The sequence below is a fragment of the Pecten maximus genome, chromosome 7 (assembly GCF_902652985.1).
Source record: "Pecten maximus chromosome 7, xPecMax1.1, whole genome shotgun sequence".
Lineage (NCBI taxonomy): Eukaryota > Metazoa > Mollusca > Bivalvia > Pectinida > Pectinidae > Pecten > Pecten maximus.
In genome coordinates this window covers 42,246,833-42,272,434 of record NC_047021.1, presented here as the reverse complement: position 1 = coordinate 42,272,434, position 25,602 = coordinate 42,246,833, and the positions used below count along the sequence as shown (strand labels likewise).

Sequence of the window (25,602 nt, the reverse complement as noted above, 5' to 3'; positions counted from 1 at the left end):
TGTGAATGACCTCTAGAGGTATTAATGTTGTTACTTGTACAAATAAACCTTATGAAAACTGTTAACATATACAAAATTATGAGGTTTCTGAAAGTCCTAGGCCTGTACCACAAAATATGACACAGGAACATTTATCTTTTTGAAGTATGTACAGATGTACGTATGTGTGTGTGCCAACATTTATTTCTTTATATATTTAGTTTTTTTTTTGCCAACATTTATATGCCCTAATGACCTGTCAAAAGTCGATGGTTCGTTTAATTGAAATGATAATAATTCTAGCTGGTACACATGATGTAAAACTCATTCTACCACAATACCCTGTGTTATTCAACTCTCAGACCATCAGTTAATCATTACAGCTGTTGATTAACAATCTGTTTATACCACACGTGGTATAAACTCTGTACGCATTTCGATTGGCTAACACGGTGAACTTTGACCCAAGCTGCAATTGTTATTGACGTCATCAATAATCTAATGACGTCACATCACCGGGTCCCGTCACCGGTACACTTTATTTGCATACGCGAAATTATACTTGGCCACGTTTCCCTTTGATTCAAGCCGATATTATTGTGGTAGAAACAGGTCACACGACTCGAAATTGTTGGATATGGAATTTATTTCACACTCGTAAGTTATTTTTTAAAAGTTGCAAAAAACACTCGCTAAAGCTCGTGTCTTTTGTAACTTTTAAAAAATAACTTACTCGTGTGAAATAAATTCCATATCCAACAACCACTCGTTGTGTAACCTCTATTTCTACCACAATACCCTGTGTTATTCAACTCTCAGACCATCAGTTAATCATTACAGCTGTTGATTAACAATCTGTTTATACCACACGTGGTATAAACTCTGTACGCATTTCGATTGGCTAACACGGTGAACTTTGACCCAAGCTGCAATTGTTATTGACGTCATCAATAATCTAATGACGTTACATCACCGGGTCCCGGACGTCACCAGTACACTTTATTTGCATACGCGAAATTATACTTTGCCACGTTTCCCTTTGATTCAAGCCGATATTATTGTGATAGAAACAGGTCACACGACTCGTGATTGTTGGATATGGAATTTATTTCACACTCGTAAGTTATTTTTTAAAAGTTGCAAAAAACACTCGCTAAAGCTCGTGTCTTTTGTAACTTTTAAAAAATAACTTACTCGTGTGAAATAAATTCCATATCCAACAACCACTCGTTGTGTAACCTCTATTTCTACCACAATACCCCGTGTTATTCAACTCTCAGACCATCAGTTAATCATTACAGCTGTTGATTAACAATCTGTTTATACCACACGTGGTATAAAATCTGTACGCATTTTGATTGGCTAACACGGTGAACTTTGACCCAAGCTGCAATTGTTATTGACGTCATCAATAATCCAATGGCGTCACATCACCGGGTCCCGGACGTCACCGGTACACTTTATTTGCATACGCGAAATTATACTTGGCCACGTTTCCCTTTGATTCAAGCCGATATTATTGTGGTAGAAACAGGTCACACGACTAGAAATTGTTGGATATGGAATTTATTTCACACTCGTAAGTTATTTTTTAAAACTTGCAAAAAACACTCGCTAAAGCTCGTGTCTTTTGTAACTTTTAAAAAATAACTTACTCGTGTGAAATAAATTCCATATCCAACAACCACTCGTTGTGTAACCTCTATTTAAACTATAGCTGGAATCGATAACTAAACAACGCAACAATATAAATAAATGAATAAAAATCATTAAAAAAATAATAAATTAAAGATTAGCTTTATCCAGGGACTCCATGGACATCATAGGAATCTTACTTTTCAAGTGGAAACAAGTAGGATCTTTGAATTAGTGTTACGTAGTCAATCAGTCTTAAAAGACTGTACAAGTGGATGCCGCCTTTCATCATTTTTCTTTAACTTGCTTCAGTCTAGTCTCCATGACTACATAACAATAAAGCTGAAGTAGGTATATATCAAACCCATTAAAACAATGCACAATATCGTTATAGTGTTGTTGCATGGACTAACAACGAAAGTTTGTACACGCATTGTACGTAATTAATGGTTCTAACATGTAAATGGCCAATATGACGCTCAGTGCTTGTTTGGGGTTTTCGTCTGAATAAACCCATGACCTTATTTTGTCACTGGCCTAATAAAATGATTCTTGGCATCTTTTTAGACGTCACGTACGTCTCTGGCTGGACAGATGTATTTCTTACCATGGCATAAGATCACTTGCCCTTTCGACAGGCTACGTGTGCTTCACACCATGCCATACGATCACTTGCCCTTTCGACAGACTAGCTGTGTTTTTTCAATACGACGGCTGTTACGGCCTTCTTGGATTTCAGACCGGCGCAAAATGTTCTTTAAAAGCATTACCACAGGACAAGTGTTAGCTAGCTAGCTTCCATAGGAATATCTCGGCGAGTTTGCAATGTCTCCCGTTTTCAAAGAAAACTTGAATGTGTAATTATCTCAAAATGTTCGAATAATGACGAGAACGATGAACACACATTTCAGACCCAAAATCCTGATTGTTAAGTGTCGTCTATATAGCAGAATAGTGTTGAATTTCAAACACGAATAAATACCTTAAGATTTGCACAAAAAATGTCATGTAATATACCAAAATGTTTGTTTGGACATGTAGCTTCTTACAATCACCAATAATATGCTATAGATGCTACCAGTTTCTTCTGTAGAGTAACTTTGTGGTAAGATTTGGCATGGAATAAATCTAAGTCACGCAAATGATCAAACCTGAAAAATAGCCATGCTGTTATGTTCACAAGTGTCTATAGCACAGGGTAGGAGCATTTGTTTGACCGGATTTTACTGTATGTACGTATAAACACTTATTTTGTTTTGACCTTGAAATGCAAATGGCAACTGAGAATAATATTACACAAATATGGCTTAAAGGAGGCATTTCAGTTAATAACAAAACTCCTATATCGTACTTTTAAGACATCTCATCATAGTAACATGAACATTTGAATGTCAATTTGTTAAAATGGTGAGTTTGCAGCCTTTTTCAGAAATAGGCATATTTTACCCCAAACTCAACGGTTGAACATTTTTTCATAAAAGCAGTCTTCTTGCCACTTCAAGAATACCTTGCCTGCGGCCTTCGTTATTAATTTAATTGCAGAAAATAATTGCAGAATATCCTCATCGTATATTCTGCAACAATACACGAGCATCGAGCATCGTGTTCTTAAATAATGAACTAAAGCTACATTATTGTTAAATAATGAACTAAAGCTACATTATTGTTAAATAATGAACTAAAGCTACATTATTGTTAAATAATGAACTAAAGCTACATTATTGTTAAATAATAAACTAAAGATACATTATTGTTAAATAATCAAGTAAATCTACGTTATTGTTAAATAATACGAAGACAGATGTGTTTGACTTGCGGGTATTTTCAAATCTGTCATCACCGGTACCTTAATTCTCATTTGAAGAATGCCACACAACCCAGATTTGACCTACATGTAGATTTACTTTGTAGTTGTCGTCGATGAAGAAGAAAACACTTACTCTTCCAGAAAATGTGGTCTTTTTAATTTTAATTTTTACCACTGATCGCCATGTAAATTATTATTTCGTTCCCATTTGCCATTGTTTATCGATTTTGAGTTAAAATTACAATTTAATTTTAATGTCAGTACTTGTTATTTTCATTTAAGTAGAATTTTAGAACGAATGTTAAAATCGATACACGATTGACAAATGACAATTACTTTTAGGCCATCACGACCTTTCATTGTCCTTTAAAATAAACAAAACAAAAATCAATATCAATAATAGTTATTTATTGATGAACAAAATGAGCATTATTGACAGGATCTAATTATCCATGCATATATACCCAACAATTAACATTTATTAACATAGAATATTGTTATATTGTATTTCATTGTAGTTATTTATATCCTTAAAGTCGCACATGTACATATATTCAAAATAAATTCAGTTTTTTGAAGATGACAAAAAATATTTCAAGACAAGAACAATAATATATAAAAATCAATACAACATTTTTTTTATATCTAATTTCACATATTACAACACCATTTTGCGATAATAATCTTTTCACCTGTAACGTAACATCAGGAAAACGTAACATACAATTGTGTGCAAAATATATGTAGACTGTGATGACTATGATAATACAAGCAGTGACTACAGTTACTCTCAATCCCACAGCTGACCGACAACATTTGTACAATGACGTAGCTTGATACTCAAATTTCATGTAAAACAATGGTGGTAATTTTAATTAAGAATTAATTAATGATTGTAAACAGTTCAAATAGAGTTTTTTTGAAAAATGTGCTGCTTTTTTTAGAGTTCAATTGTAGTGAAGAGTATATTTGCAATGCTCGTAACATTCTTTAATAAGGAATCTTATACAATTCATAAATGCGGGAAAAATATGCACGAAAAACATTAACCACTATGGAACAATGGCGGCAGTATTGGCAGACTATTCATTAAATTCGAGAAAACATAAAAGATGTGGCTTGATGAGAAACGCATTGCACTTAAGCTTCCCATCATGCAATATGGAAGTACTGAAACAACTTCTTACCTAAATCAATATCCATTACATTGCTGTTCAATGGTTTTTCAAATCAAATGCAGTAATTGTGGAATCTCTTTTTCATGTTTCAAGCTATCTATGAAAAGGAAAAACAATCCAGATAAATTTAACTCGTAAATGCTTCAGTCGTAGAACATATATAAAATTATTTGTAAATCAATGTTTTAATTCAAAATGTATGAACGGTGATCTGGGTGCAAAATCGCGACGCCAAACTCCTGACGCAAGGCAAACTAATAGGGGCAAAAGGCAACGCCAGACTCCTGTCGCGAGGCAAACAAATGGGGGCAAACAAAAATTAAGGCAAATAGGTGAAATAAGCTTGTAAATAATAATCAAAAATAAAACTAAGGCTACAAACTCCTAAGAATGACAATAAATTCATACAAGGTTTCAAGAAGCTTAAAATTTGTGGAGCAATGAAAGCATTTTACTTGTAGTTATTGAATGTTTATGTTGGCTTCAAAACATTTAAATAAGTATGAAAATTGTACGGTTTTAATATGAAATGAGACTAATTATACAGTGCCTTGCTAATGTATAGCAGATATACAGATACTTATCACACCCTTATCATGAAGACTGAAACAGTTATGATTGATGAATTCAATTGTTAGTAACTAATTAACTTACTGTTAAACACTTGTACCAGATTAAGAATTGTTAAAGGAAACATGTTTAATGGCAGGAAAGTGATATAAAATCACTTTCACTTTCAAAGTTAAGATGCTGTTAAGCAAGTTATATAAAATCACTTTTACTCTCTAAGTTAACGACTGGAATGCAACTCTACCTAAATAGTCTCACATCTACTTCAGTGATGAAAAGAGAAAACAGTTCTCTAAGGTAGTGGATTTCAGCTCTCTATGACCATAAACTTATCTCGGAGCCCAAAATGTAATGCATCATTTTTTTCAGCGAACATTGTATGGAATATTGTAAATATGGAACATTAATTATGGAAATTTCAACTTTTGTTGACTAAATTGACCCTTTTTTTAACTGACAAATGAAATTCTGACGTTGCTTCTCTTGGACTAGGGTTGTGTTAACCTGCAAACATGTAAATACCTGCAGGCTTATGTAAATTAAATGAGTCAAAGATCACAGAATACATGTATAACTATTGTAAGCTAAATTATTTAGGTATAATATAGATTATTATAGATCAATATCAGACAGGTGTAAAACCGGATTGCACGACTGCTGTTGTAGTTTTTTTCACATGGTCCCTCTTGTAGCACTAACTAATGCCGTACTAGTGATTGGCTCACAGAATCGATGGTAATGTATGCCGTACTAGTGATTGGCTCACAGAATCGATGGTAATGTATGCCGTACTAGTGATTGGCTCACAGAATCGATGGTAATGTATGCCGTACTAGTGATTGGCTCACAGAATCGATGGTAATGTATGCCGTACTAGTGATTGGCTCACAGAATCGATGGTAATGTATGCCGTACTAGTGATTGGCTCACAGAATCGATGGTAATGTATGCCGTACTAGTGATTGGCTCACAGAATCGATGGTAATGTATGCCGTACTAGTGATTGGCTCACAGAATCGATGGTAATGTATGCCGTACTAGTGATTGGCTCACAGAATCGATGGTAATGTAAAGAAAGTCTAGTATATATTGCTTTGGCCCTAATATCAATAACACCTTTGGTCCTTTCCCTATAGTGATAAGAGCTAGAAATTAAAGGAACACAATTGCCATGATGAATACATACTGTTGAAAAACTAGTTTCTTTTTTTTCTGATTTTCCGTTTATATTGAACCTATATTGCCAATAGTTCCATTTTGAGTACAAAATCTTCTGACTGACATTTTATTTAACAAAGAGTTCTTTAATCTTAGAAATAATCATACCATATAGGTATCTACTAAATATGCCAAATATTAATCAAAGTTTGTAATTCTACACAACCTCCATACAGAATTTATACATCAAAACTCTTGCGAAAAGTGCCTTTAAGTTCCAGCCCTGCATATGTATAGATTAGAGTGAACAAAATCCATGTTTGACATGATCTACATTCACTGTTAAAAGAAAAAATAGAAATGATGCCTTTAAGATTTCTACTGCAGTCAGTGCTGATAAACTACAAATCATCCATATTCTTTTAATCTGAGAATGTGAATTCATCAAAGGTGATCTTCATTTCAATGCATCTTAATGAGATTTAATATATGATGAAGCAGTCGTGAAAAATAATTGTATAATATTCCTAGCAAAATTACGACAATAGCACTTTGTAGTGAGATTCTGATCAGTAAATAAAAGTTTAGCAATAAACCAATTAAACAATAGGACACTATATATGAAATCCAGATAAAACAATACATTCTTATAGGCAATCTGTCATATCTAACCAGTCTTTATTCAAGGTCAATATTTTTTTGCAAATTTCGGATTTTTTCATATATTAAGAAACAATGATGAAGTAAATTCCTCTAGTGAATTGCTTCTCTCATAGGAAATACATTATATGTTAAATATAATCCAGACTGTCTAGTGTCAAATATGACAAATTGCTGTGAAACATCCTCTTATATTATCACAATTGCAACACTTGGCTCCAACATATTTATAATACACAAATGACAAAACAGGAGCTTCATTTGGTACTGATGAATAGCCCAGAATAATTTATTTGTACAAATCTGATAGCTCTTAATCTGAATGCAAATGAAAAGAGTCGCTCTCATATTTCAGTTGGCTAGGTAATTCTGGTAATGTGCCAAACAGAGGTGTCTTAGACGACAAAAAATAAAATGAGAGGATATAAGAGAGAAAATTTAACCCTAAAAGTCACAGCTCTTGGCCAGATTAATGTCATTGCTCACATTTGACCCCCGTGACCCTACCATATGTCCAGGTAGTTTTAATCCATGTGGCCTTACTGTACATATGTCAAGGTAATTCATTTGAACAAAACCTGATAGTATCTTAAACTCTGATAAACTGTGTGTGATAATACCCCAACATGATTACCCTAATATGACTATGTAGTTCTTAAGAAGCTTTTTATAAAAAAAACTCTGACGGAAGAACAATGAAATATTGGAATAACTTATTTTGGCCTTTCAAACTGATGAAAAGCCATCATTTTTATAAAAAAAAAGAAAGAAAAAAGAAAACAACTCAAAAGTATGAATCCATAAAAAAAACCATTAATCATTGAACTGCATGAATAAACATATTCTAAAGGTTTAGCACATCAAATTTTAGGCATGAATCATATAATGCTTATCCACAACTGACCAAGAATAGATTTTACGACAATGTCCCTTCAGAACAATGAAATCAATTCAACGACCGACGAATATATGGCCCGAATTACAGTGTAATAATGACTATCAGTTGACTTAGATAAAGTTGAAATCAAAAGCATATTGATACTGCTGATATCTGTCCTTAGGGATTTCTTGTAATATATGCACTTTCATGTAAAACAAATGTCTGGCCATGAATCTCTGTAAAAAATAGATTCAAAATAGTCAGGATATCAGATAATATATTGCCACTTAATAGACATATTTATCCTGAAATTAGCCCAGAGGGCAAACACATAAAATTTTGACTGAAAATAGGGCTATGGGTTTATTGCAGAACAAGGAAATGCATTTTTACTGAACTGCAACATACAGGGTCCAGCTTTCTTACCAGGCATAAGCTTATTGCCAGATAAATACGGTATAATCATTCAAAACCTAAATAGCACCCAGTGTACGTCCTCTTACTGTACAGACCGTCACAACAAAGAGCTGATTTTTCTCTGCAACATTCATTCTTCTGTACAACATTTACTGAAACACAAGTTATCTCCCTTGTGGCTTCAATTATCTCCCTTGTTGCTTAGTAGTCTGTTGAACTCTTCCCAAAAGATCGGAATGTTGTCATCTTTCTAACTTCCATTGCTTGGGATTGCTGCTTCTAGTACAACCTTTTTTCGAAGCTGTAAAACAAAAAACAGCATCAGTCAAAAGCTCCAGTCAGTGAATATATTTCTTATTTTTTTTCTTCATTTATTTATCATTCATTATCACAGCACAAAAGCTAAGCATGTGACTATATTTCCACCATTTTAAAGTGTTGGAAGTACATATACGTGTAATGTTAGGATTTGCTCTGACTATCCCTCCCAGAAATTTCATGACCAATGAAAGTTAAAATTTATCATCTATGTTTGTATTTAAAATTCTATCCGCTTCTCTATCTTTCGAATATATATTTCATTTTCAGTGCCAGAGGGCATTTAAGCAAAATTCTATTCCTCCCAAAAGCTGCTGGGGGCATCATTGAATTGCAGAGTAATTTATTACTGATGACCAATGATGACGCCATATGGTATGTTTATAAGAAAACCTTGACAAAGTGGCGGGAATAATCATTTATGATGGCAATAGGTTTTCAACAATTGCACTGCATAATTACATGTCAGTCCACTATCATGAATTAGGTTGTGGCGAACACTGTGGTCTATAACAATTTTAAGTTCAAATCCTTTTAGCCACACTGAATAAGTAGTCTTTTAGGTATGGATGACAATATACTACACAATTTATCTAAAAAGCCGACTTAATTGGCATCTGGAATCTACAAACAAATTACTTAGGTAGACATTAACCCTTTAAGCAAATGTTTGCAGTGGTATTTATATAAAATACAAAAAGTAGTAAACCGGACAGAGACAGAAAGTAAGATAGCAGTAAGCTTCTCTCCTATAAATTTAAACATTAAACTGTTGAAGTATGACTTGGCTCTGAATATGTAAGAATTAAATTTCATCTTCATCTTCATATTTATTCTTCCTTTACTATCTCACTGAATTAAGAAAAGATGTGAAACAGCGATAGAGGGACACACATATAAGCATATCTAAATAATGGCAGAATACATCATTATATAGCTCTGAATAGATCTGCAACCATATGTTAATAAAGTGATGATGTATAAAAAATGTTCAAAACTTTTCCTTAAGCCATAACATCGTAGTAAAAAACTCCATGACGTGAAATTGTCTACCAACATTTTGCATAGGATACTACAAAACTAAATTGTAAGCAACACATATATTATATGTACGAGATGTTTATTGGATAAATATGCCCTACCAATTAAATATCTCCAACAAACTATGTATAGCAAATGTGTTTCAAGAAGGATTTGCAGACAGACTAGCTAGAGCAATGGGGAAGAGAGAATTTAAAGCTGAAATCTCTACAACATGACTGTATATAAATACTGTACATATGTATATTAGTACCAGGTCTCACCAAATGGTAACGGGGAGATAATCTATATACTGTATACGTGATATACAAATTCAACCAACAATTTCAAAGTTTCAATATCATGCAGTCTTGTGCAGGTCAATGTATTTGGGGGTAAAAAACAAACGTAACAAGGAAGGGAGAGCATATACCATTCGGAATAAAGAGTTATCAAAGGGAGGTAACTACGATGGCATTCCAAAATATCCATCCAAAGTGCTGCCCTGATGTTGTTTTTATAAGTCAAAAGTTACATTTCTGTACAGAAACTCTCTTTACATCATTACAACTTTGTTATGTTTTCATTTTCATTTATTCAATAATTTTATTTGTATTAATCAATAACTTAAAATTCACTAGCATTGCATATATATTTCATTTCTAAGAAAAAACTTGAAACTCTAACAGCATTATATCAAAGCAAATTATCAAGTTTTTCTATTCTCTATACACAAAATTCTATCAAATTATACTGCATTTACATACATATTTTTATGATCTTCCACCAACAGCTTAATTAGGTCCTAAAAACATTTGAGTGGGAAAGCTCTGCAGTAATATTACCAAACCTTGCTAGTCGTAGTGACCTTGCATGCTGTAAATGGCATCTGATGGTCGAGGAACGTCAAGAGTTTTTAAATTAGCATCTGATGGCTAAGAACCATCAGAGTTTTAAAACAGATTTTACAAGTATTGGCATCTGATGGTCGAGGAAAGACACAGAGTTTTAAAATAAATTTTACAAGTATTGAGTGTAGAGTGATGATGACATAGAATAAGAAAATACTTCCCAATCAATATTAATTAGCAAAGGTACCTGAAATTACTTATGATAAAATGATAAATTAAATCATCTGGAATGGTTATATATAGAACAGATATTTTTTAGGAGGTGTAGTTATGAAAAACTGAATTTTTCTTTGAAAAAAAAAAAAAAATCAGATATATATATCTGTGCATTATTGAGGAATGAAAAAAATCATGTTGAATAAATGCACATTCATGTAAAAAGATTTGGGGGAAAGAATTGATTATTGATAACGAATATTTAGCGTGATTGTTATACACATGACATATGAAGGAGACGTTTGTTATTTACCAGGCTGGCTTGTAATGCTGTCAAACGTTGAGATGACAAAATGTGATGTTAAATTGTCAAAACATGTCACACAAAAAATGCCTGGCAGATTTGATCCAAATGGAACACACTACCTTACCTTAATACAGACGAACATCGTAACTACAATCAACAACAGCCAGTGATTATTTCAACCCTAACCCTAATCGCCAAACCTCCCCACAGCTGATAAGCCGTTCCTCTACTGAACAGGTGTGGTGTATATTATTTTTTTTTATTATATTCAGTACAAACTTATTTTACAATGATTCCGAAATAACACCCAGTGATTATTTCAACCCAAACCCTAATCGTCAAAGCTCCCCACAGCTGATAAGCCATTCCTCTAGTGAACAGGTGTATATTAGAAAAAATATCATATTCAGTATAAACTTAATTTACGACGATTGCGAAACAAGTTATATCAACTAATAATCACTCTTGTTGGCCTAGAAGGAATTGCGCTAGGGATGTAACTGACGGAGGAAATTAAACTGTGGTATCCGTAGAAAACCGACAATGTAGGGCAGGCGACCACTCTACTTTTCCATGTCTGAGCGGGGAATCGAACCCAGATCGTCTAGGTGAAGGTTAGTGTGTGACCACTGCACATTTAACCTCGCATAGGAGTTCAAATTTACAAACTAAACTGGTATACCATCCCTCTGTCAAACACAGAACTCTCTGTATTATCAACATAGTGTAGGCCTAGGCCAATGCAAGCTTTATATTTGTCACTAGTTAATTTTCTGATGTATACAGGTGACACAACGAAGTTACAGAAATATCATTCATACAAGAGGCCCATGGGCCTTAACGGTCACCTGAGATTTGAAATATTCAGTTAATTTAATTTACCCTTTTTGGCCCCGCCCATCAGCCCTCAGGGGTCAGTCAGGGCCAACATATGCATATTATCAAACTTTCATCCCATGCTGAAAATGTTAACCAAGTTAGAATGAATTCCAATAGAAATCAAACAAATCAGTCAAAAATGTAATTTCCCTATATAAACTATAGTAAAATTTAACCCCTCTCCAGGGGCAAACTTATGACCCCCGGGTCATTAAATTAATAAATTTTAGTAGAGCATCTTAAGACCCTTCCAACTATGAAGAGTATTTGATTCTACCTTATTTCGGTCTTTAGAAGAAGATTTTTGAAATTTCAGCCAATTTGACCATTTTTAGCCCCGCCCATCAGCCCCTGGGGGTCAGTCAGGGCAAACATGTGCATGCCATCAAACTGTCATCCCATGCTAACAATGTTTACCAAATTAGAATGAATTTCAATAGAAATGAAACAAATAAAAGTCAAAAATGTGATTTCCCTATATAAACTATAGTAAAGTTTACCCCCTCCCCAGGGGCAAACTTGAGACCCCTGGGTCATGAAATTCACAATTTTAGTAAAGCATCTTAAGACCCTTCCAACTTTAAAGAGTATTTGATTCCAACTTATTTTGGTCTTGAGAAGAAGATTTTTGAAATTTCAGTCAATTTGGCCCTTTCCAGCCCCGCCCATCAGCCCCTGGGGGTCAGTCAGGGCCAACATGTGCATGCCATCAAACTGTCATCCCATGCTGACAATGTTTACCAAATTAGAATGAATTCCAACAGAAATAAAACAAATAAAAGTCAAAAATGTTGTTTCCCTATATAAACTATAGTAAAGTTTACCCCCTCCCCAGGGGCAAACTTGAGACCCCGGGGTCATGAAATTCACAATTTTGGTAAAGCACCTTCAGACCCTGCCATCTATGGAGTGTATTTGATTCCATATTATCCGAGAGTAGAGAAGAAGATTTTTGAAATTTCAGTCAATTTGGCCCTTTTTAGCCCCGCCCATCAGCCCCTGGGGGTCAGTCAGGGCCAACATGTGCATGCCATCAAACTGTCATCCCATGCTGATAATGTTAACCAAATTAGAATGAATTCCAATACAAATAAAACAAATAAAAGTCAAAAATGTGATTTCCCTATATAAACTATAGTAAAGTTTACCCCCTCCCCAGGGGCAAACGTGAGACCCCTGGGTCATGAAATTTACAATTTTGGTAAAGCACCTTAAGACCCTTCCATCTATGAAGAGTGTTTGATTCCACCATATCTGAGAGTAGAGAAGAAGATTTTTGAAGTTTTAGTCAATTTGACCCTTTTTAGCCCCGCCCCTGAGGCCCCTGGGGGGTGAGGACCATATAATTTACAATTTTGGTTGACCTTTAGCCATAGAAGCTTCCTGCCAAATTTCATTGAATTTGGTTTAGGGGTTTTGGAGAAGAAGTCGAAAATGTAAATTGTTTACGGACGGACGACGCACGACGCACGACGCACGACGACGGACAAAAGGGGATTAGAATAGGTCACTTGAGACTTTGTCTCAGGTGACCTAAAAATCCCTATTACTGCTAAATGTGTTTATGAAAAAAATACTCACTACACAGTGTTTCATGTGCATACTTCAGTACTTCTAGGGGACAATAATAATTATTTGAGCAGCAAATTAAAAAAAAAAATATTGAAAGAAAGACAATACAATATCTCAGTATGCATTTAATGATATTTACACAAACTAAAAACTATCTATATTTACCTGTGCAAGTTATGTACACCTCCTTCAATTTGTGCTGAAGTGGTTCTCCTCTCAAACTTTAGCTCGCCCGAGTACATCATTGACCTGTTGGTAAAATGAAATAATGTAGGTTAACGGACATTTAATAAATAACCCTAAAAATCTTCAATATTTCCTCATATAGTACTAAAATTCTCTATCTTGATATTTTGTAACAAGCAAAAGCTACTTTTGTAGCCGTGGCCATTATGCTAAATTTGTTTGTGTTTTAAGATTTAAACTGTGTCATATTAACTTGTGACATGATCAGTGATAAATCTGATGTACTAGTTCTCATTTCACTGATGTGCAGACAAATATTTTTCTTAAATATAAAACGAACATAACACTTAAGTCATTGAAATAACACTTTAACTTGTATTTACAGTCTCCAATTTAAAAGAAACAACCTTTATCAATCATTCAGTAAACAAAAAAAAAACATGCATTTATCTGAAAATCTGGTTAAAATATGAAGGTGTCAAGCTATTCAATTTAAACTTAAGTTTTCATGGAAATAACATTTTCTTATAAACAATACAAATCGTGCCGTGCGGATTCAAATTAATTTTAAACCAGCTGAGACAATATCTAAACAGCACCTGGGTATACGTACTGAGTAGTGAGTTTAGTTAAGTTAAAACATAAACCTTACTAGCATGTAAAATGACCAAGGGGATTCAGTCAGTAAGTTTTTTCCAAATTATAGACGACTCCTCCGATGAGCAGGTAGTTCTATACCATCATAATCAAATGCCATATGATTTATCTATCTCATGTTTATTATGGCGATAACATTTTTTCTTGTACTCCAGAAATGAAACTTCAAAACGGGAATGCAGCAGTAGTATATATCTAGTGTGAATTGTTAGGTTTTTATCATGAAATTGCTTCCCCTCCCTTTCCTATTAAAAAAGAATTTTCATTAATAATACAGAAAATAATTACTATTAAAAAAGAATTTTTATTAATAATACAGAAAATAATCAATGTAGACTTCACTGCTTGGATTTCATCTTAGGTCATTTTGATTGTACAATATGGCCATTAATTTGAATGATTTTAAAATATTATCCTGAATCAACCCACAAACTCTTAAAAAATGTCTTATACTTGAATTGAAAGGAGAAAGAAATTTTACAGTGAATCAATTTACAAATCCTTGTATACAGTAGTAAAGTGTTGGGACACTCTTATCTTAACAGGAAAATAACTTATAAAGGACTGTATATACAGTAGAAAAATAATGGCACAAGTTCTTTATACAAACTTTGAAAATGAAAAAAATATATACTGATCATGAGCGTGGACAATTTAAGGCCTGAAAGTTTGTATTTTTGGGGACACAGGATGAAACTTTAGTATGCAAAGACACAATTATAGCAGTATATTCATATAATATAGGTGATATAGCAAAGAAGTTTCATATAACTATTTACTATTGGTGATGCTCAGTCAGTGTAACAATGACATGATAATTAATTAATAATTTACAAAATATTTATAGTCAATGAAGAGTTTGTTGTATAATCCAATCAGCTGACAAAAATTGATGTGACAAGCATACTGCAGTGTGGAACAATATACATAAATATATATGTCTGTCCGATGACAATGTGACAAAGACTTGTACAAAAATGCATAAAATATAGAAATTAAGAAAGAAGTAATTGTGCTACAAAAATTCTGAAAATGTTATGGCAAAAAATCCTATGAAGTTTCATACAGAACAGTTCAAAACGAATATCCCAAGGTTAAGTTACATTCTGAAATAAACAAAGGGCAATAACTCTTTTTCAACAAAATCACTTCATACATTTACATCATGATTATAAAGTCAACCAAGTTTCAAAAAGAAATTGGTTGTAAACGGAGAAAGAAGATCTCTAGAAAAACATAGGATTGTGTCAGAGAGACAGACCTATATAGACAATGCCATTCATATGTTTCACCTGTGAAATTTTGATGGGTGACAGACCTATATAGAAAATGCCCTTCATATGTTTCACCAGTGAAATTTTGATGGGTGATCATGACAGACCTATATAGAAAATGCCATTCATATATTTCACCTGTGAAATTTTGATTGGTGTATAACAAACACTACAGAGTGACACAATATAAAATTTAAAGAAAATTTACATGAAAACTTACAGGTTACCCATCAAATATCAATTGCAGTCTAAAGCCACAATATTAAGATTTCGTGTTAGTAGTAAACATGCTGGCAACATCAGGCCATCACCAACCAGCTAAGGACAATTTGAAGCATTTTACATTTGAACTATATACCAAAGCTACAGATCAGTACTACCATTTTAATGTCAAGCAATGATTGTATTTTCATCTATTTTCTACAGGAAAATTTTACCTTTTTTTTTAAATTTTTTTTTTTTTGCATTGTGATTTCTAACATTGAAATAAATGTAAATCTAAAAGACAGGTGTTTGTATATAGCCAACACACTATGTCATATACTTCACGATTTACCTCGATAACATCTGTCATCCGAGCTGAGTTGCTGCCTGATTGGGGGATGTAAGTTTGGCTGCCTGGGGGCGTGTAAGGTTTCAGTACATGTATGGCCGTTTCCCTGAACAATATATAGCTTTAGCTGATAAAACTGTTTCTACAGACATACAGTTTGCTTAAAAGTTATAACTATAGCCTTTTGGAGCATGGACATTGAAAAAACCCATTATATTCTGAATTTTATTTTCTAAAATTTTATTTTCTAAAATTTTATTAATATACAGGAGTTATTTCATTTATAAAAGAGATCGTTTTACATATAACCTACATGTACCCAGTGCAAATTAACCCTGAGACTGTCTCAAATAAGTACCAAAGTCAAAAGAAAATCATCTGTTGTGCTATCCAACCTGTGAATGACTTGTAGTAACAGTTCTGATCATTAAATAACTAAACATGCAAAAAAAAAAAAATGGGTTATTTTACATATTTTGAACAGTTTTTAAAATATACATTTTCTCCATTAACCCATTTTTTTCAAGTTGATAAGTTCACAGATGATATAAGAATATATCAACCCCAGCCAAAAGGCAATTAAAATATTCCTTGTTTCTCAGGCCCTCCTACATCTATAGCTATTGAACCTGCTGCGTACCATGACCATTTTTAGCCAAAATAAAAAAAAAAAATCTCTGGAAAATATCTTATTCTAGCATGTTAAAAATCCTTACATTCCAGAAGCCAGTTTGCTCTCTGTATATAATTACATTTGTCAAAGCTATGAGTGTGTTTGTAATGCTACCCAAATCAGCATTCAGTGGACAAGCATATTGAAGACCTGGACTTGAACTCAGCAGGGAAATATTATATAAATAGTGCCCTTGTCTGAGGGGAATATGGAGGATTGTTTCCCCGAGGGAACATTATCTTCCCGAGCCGATAGGCGAGGGAAGATAATGTTCTCGAGGGGAAACAATCCTCCATATTGTTTATTAAGTTTATAAGTTTATTAACTTATTATCATGAAACAGAAGAACACTAAATAGGAATGTTAAACGCCTTCCAGCTTTACTCCTAATTACTAAATGACTTTCAATGTTTAAATTTACATCAAACTCTTAAAAGTGATTTACACAACACGATGATCTAAAGTGATGGCAAAGGTTACAGAATTTTTTTAAAACAGATTTTTTATTTTTTTTGTCAGCACTCAAATATGTTTAACAGACCAACAGCTCAGCTGGTGAACAAACACTAATTATTCATTGATAAATAACTAATTATATATAGTACCTAAAAAATTTTTTCATGAATATTTTTGGGGTCAGATTTAGGGATATTATATATTATCAATTATTTTATATGAAAATTTCATAAAAAAACAGAACATACATTACATGTATTACGAAGGAGAAGATGATTCCCTTCTTGTTGACGCTCAATCTCCCATAACATTCAAAAGTCACAACTATTCCTGTCGGCTTGACAAGACTTCTGCAAAACAGTCTGCACTCATAATGTGAGTATCTTCCACATTTTCCGATATCTATAATCTTCTGCAAAGCTTGAGCAGTACACACAGAAATCCCTGAACCACATGCAAACTGAAATTACATCATTAACATAGGCCCAGCCAGACACAGCATCCTTACCTTAGGTTAGATAGACTCCGAGCTCCAATGTCCTGACAGGCATGTTGAATCCCCGCGATCAGATAGGGCACAAATTTGTGGATGGACCCTTTGTCCACTATCGAGCCAGATACGCCCTGGGCTACCTTCAGCTTGTCACTTTCACTGGAGAATTAAGCAAAACCAAAATTATATAGGTAAGAATTCGAAATGCTGTAATATAGCTTAAACATGCATTTGTCTTAATTAGTAAAATTATGACATTTTTAGTAAAAGCTGTTGAAATTTTCTGTAATAACTTTTAATATTTGTTTGATTTATTCTTCCAAACATGAAATTTGAAAAGAAATGATTGTTTATTGCAATTATTTAGATGTTATTTAACCACAAAAACATGCAACAGAATAAGATCATAGTCCATGCATCTAGGTTTGAAAAGCAAAGACAAATCAAACCATTAAAGGATCGTCATGTACATTTCCACAAAAAATTTGAAAGTTGATAGACGTATGAAAAATACTACACAAAACAGAACACAGACAAAAAATGGCTGCTTATTTTTTGGACAATAAGAGGGATTGATTGATGTTTTTTTTTTTTACGATCATAGATTTTGTCTGACTGGGTTTCAAGCCAGAAAGAAAACAACAGAAAGAGATATCATGCATTTTAGCAACTGACTGAAGATTGTTGATACACAAAAACAACACTGAATGAATGAAATTAAAACGCACAGGAATAAACTGTTCCAGGAATCCCATTTCCAGCATAAAAAAAAATACAAAAAATTTGACTATGTCATAAAATTGTAGAAATAATTTTTTTTAACGAGTTAAAAGTTAATCTGCATGCATCAAATGAAAATTGCTGTGACTTGAAATTGTATGCCAATTTTAATAAAGAAAACGTTTTTGTTTAAAATTATGACTTTAATTTCGATTTTCAATTATGACTTTAATTTTGATTTTCTAACTTTATTGTATTATAAATTTACTTCAATCTATTATTTCAAGTAAATAGATAACTCTGCCTGGAGTTAAATAATTAGAGATTTTAGAAAAATATTATATATTCAATCTATTTCTCTTAACTGCACCAATAAAGTAGAATTTTCTTCCTCATTCTTTATATTATCCCAAAAATGATGCAATCATATTTTATAGATTATTAGTACATATCCCCTTCCAGTCCCTGCTAATAATAGTAACAGTGACCTTGACCCAAAAACTCTAAAACTGGAACTTTTCCGAGATATTATGGTTCTTTATCATTGTGTGAAGAAGCCTCTAGAGTGCTGACAAACTTTTGCATTATGTACATACATACGTAAAAGACAGACAAAGAGGAAACCTATAGTCCTTCCCGTTTCACTTGTAGGGGACTGATAAAAAGATTTTCCAGATAGAGATCTTGAATACAGCACAAGTCTAAATTCTAATTTGGATCATCTGCAGATCATGCACAAGTCTTCAATGAAACTCCCATCATATAACCCTATATTACTGGATGCAAGTCCATGGTCGGGAATAAGCCCACCCCATTATTTTTTCACATTTTCATTGCATAGACTCGTATTCAGGAGTTAAAGCGACATCATTGTAGAGGCCATCTTAAATGTAGCACAACTGGAATTTTAGTTCTGACCATCTGAAGATGATCATTCACAACTCATCACTGACCACCTGAAGATGACCATTCACAACTCATTACTGACCATCTGAAGATGACCATTCACAACTCATTACTGACCATCTGAAGATGACCATTCACAACTCATTGCTGACCATCTGAAGATGATCATTCACAACTCATCACTGACCACCTGAAGATGACCATTCACAACCCATCACTGACCACCTGAAGATGACCATTCACAACCCATCACTGACCACCTGAAGATGACCATTCACAACTCATTGCTGACCATCTCGTTTCTTTGTCTCTTTATGACTATCTGTTCAGGAAAATTGGTAGTTTTAAGCGATTTCATGGGGCCATCTTGAAAACAACACAGGTTCAAATTTCAGTAAGGACCAAATATGGACCATTCCTGAATCACTGGTTAAGTGTTCCAGTTTCATCATCAACGAGGGATGATAACAATACCGACCAATCGAGGACTGATACCCGAGGATACACCATGATATAAGCTCTTCTTGTCTTCGACCAAAAGAGCTACAAGTTGAGAATATTCTCTGAAATAGGGTTATTACCTGAAGTATCGACTCTGGCTGCTTTTGTGTTTCTCCATGGCATCTAGAGAACCCATACCTCTGTACTTCTTCAGTCGCACCCCATCGGCGAAGAAATACTCGCCGGGTGCCTCACTGGTTCCGGCTAACATTGAGCCCATCATCACTACAAACACAAAGATATCTCTATTATTCTCTTGTTTTAATGCATGAAATCTTCTTATAGTCACTTTGCAAATAAAAATTGAACAAAGGGCCGTAACTATGTAAATAGAGCAGAATAAGATTTGATTTATTATGCTTCATTTTCGTATCCAGTGAAGAGGTAGTTAAGAGGATGTGGTAGGTAGGGCTTGTTTGTATACAGTGTAATATGGTAACTGTCTCTCAGCCTACAGAACAAAATTCTTTAGTTTCAGTTGATATATATTGACATGGAGTATCATACTGGAGACCTAAGTGAGATCACTGTCAGGAAGGAATGGTTTTATTTCTGATTATTTTTTTAATACAAAAACGCATTAGATACTCTAAACAATGTAACATACAGTAACTAAGGGCAGTAATTGTACATAGAGTTGGCATACAAGATCTGATCTTAATGAACTAAAGGCCATAAATCTGTATAAAATCTGAGATCTGATTACAGTATGAAATGTTAATGCTGCCATTCAGCGAGGTTCAGAATCAACTAACAAAGTTTACCAATTGCAGCTGCCAGTATAATTTGTGAGTTATGCCCAACACAAAGTAGATACCTAGCAACAAAGGGCAATAACTCTGGTAATCATGATTTATGGGTATCAGTAGCCACGTACAGTAGTACTGCCATATAATATGGTTCGAGACGATCGATGCCTAAATCGAACTGGTGTAGGAAGAACATAAGCCCATAAATCTAGAGAAAGACATGCTTAAAACAATACTACTGATACACAAACCAATACTTCTGTATGCAGGATTAATACACAAGGCCCAATATCAGACACTCTACAGATAATTTAGCAATTGGAGATGTTGAACTATGAGATATGCCATAAAATAATCGACGCTAGTAAACATTTTGCTTTTTTTTGTTGTGTTATACCTGTGGATGCCCCGAGAGACAGTGCCTTAATGATGTGACCGACAGCCGAGATTCCTCCATCAGCTATAACAGGAACACCAAACCTGCGAGCGTACTCTGCCACTTTATACACTGCTGTACCCTGAGGCCGTCCTACGGCCATGACTGGGAAAAAAAATATCAAATTAATCAATAATCTATTTGTATATCTGTTATGGAAAGTGAACAAGAAAATCACAAATTTAATCTCTATACTGTACAAGAGATCCCAGAGGGATCTTGGCGCCCACCATTGAATGATCTTCATAGGTTCCATGTCAGATTGATCTTTTCTCTACTTTTCCCTTCATTTTACTAATCTGTGCAAATTGAGACATCCCTCCAGTACTTTTCAAACAAGGGAATCCTAGCTATATAAAAAATTTGAGATTTAACGATAATGGCTGTTTGTTTGTCAGGTTGTTTTCAGGACAGACTGGTCCAAAAATGCAATACAAGGGACCAAGGGGAACCTACTTATGAAATTTGAGAAAGATCCCTTCAGTACTTTCTCAGAAATAGCGATAACAAACTTCAACTGTCAAAATCCAAGATGGCTGCCTGTCGGCCATGTTGTTTTCAGATTGGTCTCAAAATGCAATTGCATAACTAATGCAATATGCATAACTAGGCACCAAGGGGAACCTAGATATGAAATTTGAGAAAGATCCCTTCAGTGCTTTCTCAGAAATAGTGATAACAAACTTCAATTTTCAAAATCCAAGATGGCTGCCTGTCTGCCATGTTGTTATCCAATTGGTCTCAAAATGCAATATGCATAACTAGGCACCAAGGGAAACCTACATATGAAATTTGAGAAAGATCCATTCTGTACTTTCTCAGAAATAGTGATAACAAACTTCAATTGTCAAAATCCGAGATGGCTGCCTGTCGGCCATGTTGTTTTCAGATTAGTCTCAAATCACAATATGCATAACAAGGCACCAAGGGGAACCTACATATGAAATTTGAGAAAGATCCCTTCAGTACTTTCTCAGAAATAGCGATAACAAACTTCAATTGTCAAAATCCAAGATGGCTGCCTGTCGGCCATGTTGTTTTCAGATTGGTCTCAAAATGCAATATGCATAACTAGGCACCAAGGGCAACCTCCATATGAAATTTGAGAAAGATCCCTTCAGTGCTTTCTCAGAAATAGTGATAACAAACTTCAATTGTCAAAATCCAAGATGGCTGCCTGTCTGCCATGTTGTTATCCGATTGGTCTCAAAATGCAATATGCATAACTAGGCACCAAGGGGAACCTTCATATGAAATTTCAGGAAGATCCCTTCAGTACTTTCTCAGAAATAGCGATAACAAACTTCAACTGTCAAAATCCAAGATGGCTGCCTGTCGGCCATGTTGTTTTCCGATTAGTAACTCTCAAATCGCAATATGCATAACTAGGCACCAAGGGGAACCTTCATATGAAATTTGAGAAAGATCCCTCCAGTTCTTTCTCAGGAATAGCGATAACAAACTTCAACAGTCAAAATCCAAGATGGCTGCCTGTCAGCCATGTTGTTTTCCGATCGGTCCCAAAATGCAATATGCATAACTAGACACCAAGGGGAACCTACATATGAAATTTCAGGAAGATCCCTTCAGTACTTTCTCAGAAATAGAGATAACAAACTTCAATTGTCAAAATCCAAGATGGCTGCCTGTCGGCCATGTTGTTTTCCGATCGGTCCCAAAATGCAATATGCATAACTAGGCACCAAGGGGAACCTACATATGAAATCTGAGAAAGATCCATTCAGCACTTTCTCAGAAATAGCGATAACAAACTTCAATGGGCAAAATCCAAGATGGCTACCTGTCGGCCATGTTGTTTTCCGATCGGTCCCAAAATGCAATATGCATAACTAGACACCAAGGGGAACCTAGATATGAAATTTCAGGAAGATCAGTCCATGTTAAATGACATTCACAATTGAAAAAGTTACAGACAGATATCATACTGATCTAAGAATAAAAAGATTTTTTGCTGTTGTTTTAATCAAAGACAACTAGGCCAGGCGACTGACTTTTCCAATTGGCGCCTAGATTTAATGACTTGGTAGCCAAATAGGCCACCTGGTAAAAATATCCACTTTGAGCCCTGTTAAGTAAGTAAAACTATAAGTGTTACTTACCTTCTTGTGTTATGCATATAGACCCACTACCCATGCCCACTCTCAGACCATCCACACCTGCATCAACCAAGTTCTTAGCCTGGGCTGCTGTCACGACTGTAATATAAAATATCTACGTACAGTAATCTTCAGAAATCATTTAATGTAATATTTGTGTTCAGTACATTTAATTATGTTACACATTGTTCCTGTACATACCCTAAGAAGTCATGCTACATAATATTGTGTTTACATAATATTATGTCCAGTACCATTTCAGACTTCATGCAATTTGTTACAAAGTACAGTGGGTTGTCACTCTGGAGACAGGTAATTTGTTTGGTTTGGTTTGTTTTTGTTTAACGTCCTATTAACAGCCAGGGTCATTTAAGGACATGCCAGGTTTTGGAGGTGGAGGAAAGCCGGAGTACCCGGAGAAAAACCACCGGCCTACGGTCAGTACCTGGCGACTGCCCCAAGTATGTTTCGAACTCGCAACCCAGAGGTGGAGGGCTAGTGTTAAAGTGTTGGGACGCCTTAACCACTCGGCCACCGAGTGTAATTTGTTACAAAATACAGTGCAAGCTACTCCTCCGGAGGCAGTAATTTTCAGATAAAATGTAGCCTCAGAATTTTTATCAAAGATTTCTTTTAAATTCATTAATAACACTAAATTCCTTCAAATTAGCAACATTCACAAATTCATATTTTGTGTGTTAACATTTTTGTGTGCCATGTTTTCAGTTTTTCTAGGTTTCTTGATCGACACATAGGACAGACCATCAAACAAACAAACTTGTCCAAATGGACTTACCATTTCCTCCGATAACTTGCAGATTTTGATATTTTTTCTTGATGTGTTTGATCATGTTGATCTGGTAAATAGAGTTGCCCTGGGAGGAATCCTGGAAAAAAATTAACATACAACAGTTTAAACATGTCTCCACTTGCCAAATGGTCTCCTCTCTATTCAATAAACAGACACATATCAACGTTTACTGACATTAATATATATCTAAGACAAACCTTCAAATAAATAGGAGATGAATATTACGTACAGTTATCTCCCTTCCTCTTCTAGCCGAGAGTTGATCACAAGAAGCTGCCAAAACTATGATGTGAACTTCTGCCGAGACTAACCTTTGAAGTCTTTTTTTATCTTAATTGTACCGCTGTACACTTCTATAGTCTTTTTGAACCTTAATTGTACCTCTTTAGACCTCTGTAGTCTTTTCTTATCTTAATTGTTCCTGTGTAGACCTCTGTAGTCTTTTCTTATCTTAATTGTTCCTCTGTAGACCACTGTAGTCTCTTCTTATCTTAATTTGTCTCTGTAGACCACTGTAGTCTTTTCTTATTTTAATTGTACCTGTGTAGCCCTCTGTAGTCTTTTCTTATCTTAATTTGTCTCTGTAGACCACTGTAGTCTTTTCTTATCTTAATTGTACCTGTGTAGCCCTCTGTAGTCTTTTCTTATCTTAAGTGTACCTGTGTAGACCTCTGTAGTCTTGTCTTAATTATCTTAATTGTACGTCTGTAGTCTTTTCTTATCTTAATTTTAGAGCTTTTCACAAGAAACAGAACTTACCAACACTACAAAGTCGACCCCGGCAGAGACTAACATCTCTAATCTGTCTTTATCGGAATCGTGCGTACTAATGGCTGCACCCACTAACAACTGTTTACTGAAATAAAAATTTCATAATTTACACAATAATTTGATCTTTTCTATAGCATTTCTTCCAAAATACTTATGACTATAGCATATAACTCATTCAATAAAATATTACAAAAGTATACATTCACAATTTCTGACTGATAAACTTTTAATTCAACACACATCAACCCACTTTAAAGAAATTGGAACTTAAAACAAATTAAAATGAAATGTTCAAAGCTTGGAATAATTTTTTTTATATTTCCCAAAAGTTAAAATTGTTTTTATTGTCCAATTTGACTACACAGCATTGATGTTTGAACCAAACACAATAAGTATTAAGACCATTTATAATATCTATGTTACATACTGTTCATCTTTAGAAGCCAACGGAAAGTCACGGTTCTTTTTAGTATCTGTTCTAGCGATTAAGGCTACAAGCTCGCCACTATCATTGATGATGGGAAGTTTTCCTGAAATGAAGAAACATACGATATTAAGCTAATGGATATCATTTACTTCTGGATTTGATACCACGCACACTAGAAATGTCCAGAATGTCTAGATCTAATACTATAAGTACAGGAAACGTCCATAATGTCTGACTAGATCATATACTATACGTACAGGAAACGTCCAGAATGTCTAGATCATATACTATACGTACAGGAAACGTCCAGAATGTCTAGATCATATTATACATGTACTGGAAACATCCATAATGTCTAGATTTAATACTATAAGTACTTGCATGCACGGGAGGCCGTCCTTAAATGACCTTAGCTGTTAATAGGA

At 34.4% G+C, this 25,602-nt stretch overlaps 1 protein-coding gene across 1 annotated transcript in view; it reads right to left on the bottom strand.

Annotated features, from left to right (window-relative positions):
• Positions 1 to 3,812: 3,812 nt before the first annotated feature.
• The window catches only part of LOC117330892 (inosine-5'-monophosphate dehydrogenase 1b-like), a 46,913-nt gene continuing 25,123 nt past the window's right edge, over positions 3,813 to 25,602 (bottom strand). The window contains exons 8-16 of the mRNA XM_033889444.1: positions 25,178 to 25,280; positions 24,739 to 24,835; positions 23,965 to 24,055; positions 23,172 to 23,267; positions 21,013 to 21,156; positions 19,947 to 20,091; positions 17,755 to 17,898; positions 13,613 to 13,696; positions 3,813 to 8,585 (exon numbers count right to left, since the gene is read on the bottom strand). Of these exons, the coding sequence (XP_033745335.1) occupies positions 8,564 to 8,585; positions 13,613 to 13,696; positions 17,755 to 17,898; positions 19,947 to 20,091; positions 21,013 to 21,156; positions 23,172 to 23,267; positions 23,965 to 24,055; positions 24,739 to 24,835; positions 25,178 to 25,280 (926 nt within the window). The 3' untranslated portion in view covers positions 3,813 to 8,563. The remainder of the gene's footprint in view (positions 8,586 to 13,612; positions 13,697 to 17,754; positions 17,899 to 19,946; positions 20,092 to 21,012; positions 21,157 to 23,171; positions 23,268 to 23,964; positions 24,056 to 24,738; positions 24,836 to 25,177; positions 25,281 to 25,602) is intronic.